This window comes from Mizuhopecten yessoensis, unplaced genomic scaffold (assembly GCF_002113885.1).
Source record: "Mizuhopecten yessoensis strain PY_sf001 unplaced genomic scaffold, ASM211388v2 scaffold3667, whole genome shotgun sequence".
NCBI classification, from domain to species: Eukaryota; Metazoa; Mollusca; class Bivalvia; order Pectinida; family Pectinidae; genus Mizuhopecten; species Mizuhopecten yessoensis.
In genome coordinates this window covers 288,937-295,739 of record NW_018405159.1, presented here as the reverse complement: position 1 = coordinate 295,739, position 6,803 = coordinate 288,937, and the positions used below count along the sequence as shown (strand labels likewise).

General features: G+C 37.1%; 1 protein-coding gene across 2 annotated transcripts in view; it reads left to right on the top strand.

Annotated features, from left to right (window-relative positions):
* Nucleotides 1-6,803, top strand: part of LOC110447929 (hypoxia-inducible factor 1-alpha-like) — a 121,339-nt gene that overhangs the window by 99,017 nt on the left and 15,519 nt on the right. For both annotated transcript variants that reach the window (XM_021493920.1, XM_021493921.1), the window contains one exon: nt 3,117-3,304. In XM_021493920.1, the coding sequence (XP_021349595.1) occupies nt 3,117-3,304 (188 nt within the window). The remainder of the gene's footprint in view (nt 1-3,116; nt 3,305-6,803) is intronic.

The window sequence follows — 6,803 nt, the reverse complement described above, 5'->3', positions numbered from 1 at the left end:
AAAAAAAAAATGTTAAGATAAAAAATATGTTAATTATCATGTGAAATATATGCATAGCGAGATTAAAAGCGATATGCATTTGTCGTTTAAATTTGTTATATATACCGATACGTGACCTTATGCTATTTTGCTTGATGATTTACTTGACGGCTACCACAGTCTCTTCCACCCCCAAATGGGCCCATGTTTGGGTTTAAAAATATCCAGAGCGTAAGCCTTGGTTTCATATCCTATTACTGCGATAACCTTTCGAATGATGAACATTCCAAACGCTGGCGAGGTCAATAGGCCAATGCCCGTTTAAAAGTGTACCATGGCCGCTTTCGGCTGTACAATTGGACAGAAACGAACAATTAAAGTGTAACGCAGAAGTGTACCACAAAAGTGTAACGCGGTACACAAACGAAGTATAAATGCTTCGTTTGTGTACCACACCAAAGTGTACCATGGTACAGAAACGAAGTATAAATGCTTCGTTTGTGTACCACACGAAAGTGTACCATGGTACAGAAACGAAGTATAAATGCTTCAAATGTGCCTGGCCGCCTTCGGCCATCGTACTTCCAACTATTGTTTCTAAGGAAGTGCCAACATTTTAGTTTTGTCCTTGCTTGGTAACGAGTATGGGTCTCGCTGGGTATAAAAAGCGCATTACCTGTCAAACAGGTTATTATTTGTTCAACACGTGCGTAAGGTGACACTACTATAATATATATAACACTTTCATGATTTTTCACTGACATTTTGTATCAGATCAGTTGAATAAAATTAAAATGGAACATATCAAAGTAAGCATTTATCTAAGAAAAGTGGAAATAGTAATAAAATACGACCGATTAAAATAAAATGCACAATCCCTGCCCCTCCCCAGAAAAACGGCTCTGAATGAAGGAAACATACGACTAATGCTAATGCCTACCTTTTAGATATCCAACTAGTTATAACCTCCTGTGTGAAAACAATACTAATTCCAATCATTTCCATGAGAACAGTTCAATTGTCAAATTTCACATTGTTGACTACACACCTGGTATTGTCTCATAACCCACCTTACCCTTTTTGACGTTATATATATCACATAGTCCATATCATCTATTCGTTATCTCTTTTATTATTTTAACTCCCTTTTTATTTTAATTATCTGCACATACAGATGAGTAAATGAGGCAGCAGCAATTTGATTGACAGATTAATTCTGGATGCTATCAATGAAGGAATTATCAGATTTTAATCAAACTTGCCTGATATACTTTTTACCTAAGTTAAGCTGGCTCAAGTTTGATGCTCAGCCAAATTCACAAATATTCAATGAGGCTGCTGTATATTGATTTGTTACTGGTTTGAGGATGATACTGAAGGAATTGTCAGATTTTGGTAAAACTTGTCTGCATCTTCTTCAGAATAAGTAGTTGGTAGGTGTTTTGAATGAGATTAATTTACTCAAGCAGTGTAAGTTTGGGGAAGGTGCACATATAAAGCCCAGTAAATCTCACAAGGAAGTAGATTATAGAATACTCAGTTGTCCTGTGCACATTTCAAATTGTCTGCAATTTCGGAAATGCGGGTGATTTGTGTTGAAAAAAAGTCATAAAGATTTTGTGAATAAAAGTATTATCTTTTCATCAAACATAGCTGTCTTCATTTTCTGACTGCAACACAAAATATGTTACCGAAGCAATTGTAACTGGATACGGTCGCTCGACAATGTGTTGCTTCGGAGGCTGTGTATGTATCCGATTCCCTGGATATCCGACCCAAAAGTTTTGTCGCCACCTCGGAGAGTTGTAGGTTCGTTTCAGGGTTAAATGATAAAAATCTAGATAATGTTTCGTTAAGATTTTAAAAAATAACAGTGATAACGCCATAAAAGTTTGAAATGGAATATTAATATCTTCTGTGTTACTGGAGAGGTATCGCTTTAACTGATGTATATTTCGACTGTGGCTGACAAAATGGATCATTTTGTAACGTAAAACCACGAATGTGAGACTATACACTTGAGTACTGACATAGGACTTGGCAAGTGATACATGTCATGGGTTGCATTGTAATTATAGATTTTTTTGTTATTTTTTGCTATTTTGAAGATAATTTAGAGAGTTTCCTTCCAATATCAAATTTTGAAACGTACTTTCAATACCTGTCAAATTGTTGTTGGGAAAAAAGAATGGTTTAGCTAGTTACTATTTATTAGCTCACCTGTCCAAAGGCCCAGGGCCAGATGGAGCTTGTGGAATGGCATGAAGGCTACTCCCCAATTGCTTCATAGATTGTCATTAAATTAAAATTAAATTAAATCCCCCCCCCCCCCCCCCCCCCCCCACCCCCCATCCAAAAAAAAAGATGGAGGGGGCAGTAAGGAAATATGGGAGCATTGCTTAAATAGCCTACTCTTCCCAAACGCCAAGTGAGATTGTTGCCATGTGTTTGAGAACAGAGGACAAGGTCAAACAGGAAAAAATTGTGGTTTTGATTAAAAGCCTCCTCCTCCAAAATTGTTTCATAGGTTGTAATTATTTGGTCAGGAAAATCAATGGTGCAAGGTGTATTTTCTCTAATAAATGGAGATGATGCACCGCCGGGGGACAGAAGGGCAGGGCCCAATGGGATGATGTAAAAATGATTGAGAATTCCACTATAACACCATATGTACACATCTTGGACATTGTAACACAAATACATCCGATTTCACCAATCTATAAAATCTGTCTGAGGATAAAAGCGAAAATGGCTTAAGTAGATGAGGTGTCTATATATACATCATGTGTACTAAGAAATGAGGATTAAGGGAAGCTGTACTTTTTATAGACAAATTGCTGGTAGCCTTAAAATAGGTGGTTTTGAAAATCGTGTTTTGTACTGTATTTTGATGTAAACAAGTTGTTATTACAACTGTAATTAATATAATTTAATAAACAATGTTTGTCCTTACTAAAATGTGTGTATAAAAAAATACCTTATGAACACCAAAACACATTCTTCATCTGGGTAGATTTTGAAAGGGCATTGGTCATAGTTAAAGGGACAAAGGTCATGCTTGTGTACAAGATGGCTGAGGACCCTTTAAGTGTACATTTAGTAGATCGCCATGGTAACTGAGGACTGTTTCGTTACAGCTGGTCCAGTGGTCAGGCCGTATCAAGATGAAGAAGTCAGGGACGCGTCCACATGGCCATGCCATCGAGTGTCTCGTGTGTATCTGTCGCCCGATGCAGTCCACCTCTATCATGGAGATTCGTATGGATGGCAGCATGTTCATGAGCAGACATGACCTTGGAATGCGCTTCACATTCTGTGATACCAGGTAATGTCTGGGTATGAAATAAAGACTAGGTAATATCTGGGTATGAAATAAAGACTAGGTAATATCTGTTCATGAAATAAAGACCAGGTAATATCTGTACATGAAATAAAGACCAGGTAATATTTGTACATGAAATAAAAACCAGCCATTTTTCTGCCTGTATGTCCCTGTCGGTATCAATCTTTGTCTTCCCTGCTGTTTGTCTGTCTGCCTGTGTTACACTTTGTCAGTCCAAACTGCTGTATGTACAGACTGTGTTGTAGTTATGAACTAAATCCTTTGGGGTTTAATGCTGTTTAAACTTGATGATTATTTTTCTTTCCTAGCTCATAGCTCAATTAAATAATCCAAGATAAAATTCATAGATTCTGATTGGCTGACCCATCATGAGCTATAAATCAAATTCTATTGGGTCAATTAATTCAAACCATCCAGGTTTATTTCATAACCCTAAGCAAAATTGATACTTTTTCAAAGAATTAAATAATTCCAATAAATGCTCAGTTTGTTTTGACCACAAACAGTGATTGAAAAATTGATTTTGCAAACTTTCGTAAATGTCCGTTCCCTTTGTCATGGAAAGAGTACAAATGGCTGATGTCTCAACTTGAAACCACTGAAAAAGTCCCAAGACTGCAGCTAATGACTAAAATTCATTGTCATTTGGCATAAATGTTAGATCAGTGTTGCTTGGTAAGCTATTGCAGATAAAAAGTTTATGAAAACCTCTCTCTGCATTTTGATTAGCTATTTCTAATTTTGGGAGACTTGCATAAGCATCCCCGTGACAATTAAGGTAGGGTAGCAATATCAGCATTCTAGTGTTGACTTTCTAACAACTGTGGTACTTGATCATAGTGTTATGTCATCTATACGGGGAAGTGTGTTAAACTGATCCGACTGTCAAACTCAGGATATCCCTCTGTCTATTGTCCTGGCCTGGACACAGTAGATTAGGGTTTCTTTAATGTTTCGTGTCGCTGGGTATCTCAGCTTCCCAGAACGTTGTGATCTAGCATTAAGTTTGATGTTCAGTGGTATAATATTGCACTGCAACGATAATTTATTTTGAGGAATTTTTGTTTTTTTGAAAAATTGTCGATTTTATAATTCAGAAATTTGGATGTTCTTTCTGAGAGTACGAGGCTGTTCATTACAATTGTGTAGTCCCTCAGTGCATGGTGTTCCATCTGAGATGCGATGTAATGTGATACTGTATAAGCGTTGCCCACCCCGACTATCAGTATCAAATGATGTCTCCACTAGCAGCTCCAGAAAGGCTTGCCTTCTATCCTAGATGGTATCAGCTGCCATGTGGACAACCGATACCACACTCTCTATATCCCTGACCTACATCCCATAGAACTTAGTTATACTCCCGGAATATTAATTAATAATGATTCTGCACAATTATTAGCATAAAAGTTTGTCAACTTTAAAAAATTATCAACTGTTTTATAAATGTATTTATAATTTAGATAGATGGGACATCTCCTAAATGTGACCCGAGTTGTTTTCATCCCCTCCAACGTTCACCATCATTTCATAAAGTAGAATATGATACTGATGAGTGTAGGGTGCAACTTTAATGACGAAGGCGGGACAAATATGTCTGTAAGGAGAATGATAATGTACACCCGACAGTAACTTCTGTCTGTAACTCCCTCCCAAGTCATGTACCTCATCAGCAGTTTTTACCCTGGTGTCTCCCCTACTTTGTATCACAATTGTAGGTACGCCTGAAATGTCTGTTACTGTTAAACCACATGTTATCTGTTTTCATTGTATTGTACATTGAAGATTAAAGGGACATTAAGGCAAAGTATATAAAAGTGGCCAATATTTTAAATATATACATTTATTATTTTTCTACAAGACATATATCTGAAGGTATCTGTTTGATAAAAGTGTATATCTTCACAGCAGAGAAGATAGAATATAGATTGTTATTTATTATAGACTAATCAGAATCGTACTTTCTATCTACTGCATTGATTTATTATATTTTTTCACCGGTGATGTATCTGAAGTTATCAGTTTGATAAAAGGGTATTCCTTCACACCAGAGAAGATATGATATAGATTGTAATTTATAAGTTCACGTTTTATTATAGACTAATCAGAATGCTACTTTCTATTCACTGCATTCAAAGTCACAGATTGTCAGTTCAGCTAAAGATAAAGCATAGGATTCCACTTGTTAACCACACAATGATCGAAGGTTTGCTAATTGCAGCTGAAATGGCATACCACTGTCCTTTGCCACTACTCCCAAAGGACTGCATCAATTTAAATGATACTTTGTTACAGATAACATATACATTGAGAGAATGTGAATTAAGTATTTAGATTGGGGTTATCTCCCAATTTAATGGAGTTATGTCCCTTTGTTTAAAAATAGTGTTTCCACTCCTCCCAGAGTACTGCAACAATTTAAAAGTTACGGTTTTCACATAACACTTGCATTGCGGGAATCTGAATAAAGGTATTTAGATTGCAGTTACCTCCCCATTTAATGGAGTTATGCCCCTTTCTTTTAAAACATTGTTCCCACTACTCCAAATGTACTGCACCAATTTGAATGATACATGGTACCTATAACACTTGCGTCAAAGTGGATATAAATAAGTATATAAACTAGAGATACCATCCTTATTTGCCATTCTGCTTAAAAAATAAATCTCAAAAGAACTTTTCCCACTGTTCTTGGCACAGGTGTGGGGGTACTAGTCTGCCATTTTAGCGACAGTTCAGGTTAAATGGGGCCTGGCCACTCTGATGTCAACAACAAACATCTACAGTGAAACATACACAAGGGACCACCTTCATTGAGAGACCACTTTTAATGTCCTCATTTATAGCGCAACTGGTCAGAAGGACTCGTGAACTTATGTATTGGCACAGGGTCCATCGTCCCCCTGTCAATGATCCGTTAGTTGTCGACTTTTCATTTAAAAGACTGCTTGTCCAGAAAGAACAACTAGTTATATTTTGACTCAATTTGGTCTTGAGCAAAGGGGGCTATACACAGAGGGTATGGTTTCCCTGGGGCAGATAGGCAGGGCTATTTTTGTGGAATATAGTGAAATTAGACCATCCTTGGGCTAAGGGGAGCATTGTTCAGTGGGATCGGATCCCCACCCTATAACAAAATATATACAGTTGTTTGGCATGAAAAGATGAGGACAATCATGCTACAAGGATTGGCTATGGGATCTAGCCCCATCCTTTGGGACCATATACAAAATTGCTGGGCATGAAGAATACAATTATGTCCGTGATGTCTTTCCTACCCAAAGGGGTGCCATGGCCCAACTGCACTGCAATTATATCCAAAATGAAATTAAGGGGAGGTAACTGTATAAATACAGAAAATATTATATATATAAAAAGGTACAGTGCAGAGGGACAGGGATCCTTAAGAGACGATTTTTGGACTTCCAAAGGATGGTGTCTTACAACAGGATTGATAGCACAATATTAGGAATACAACACATCT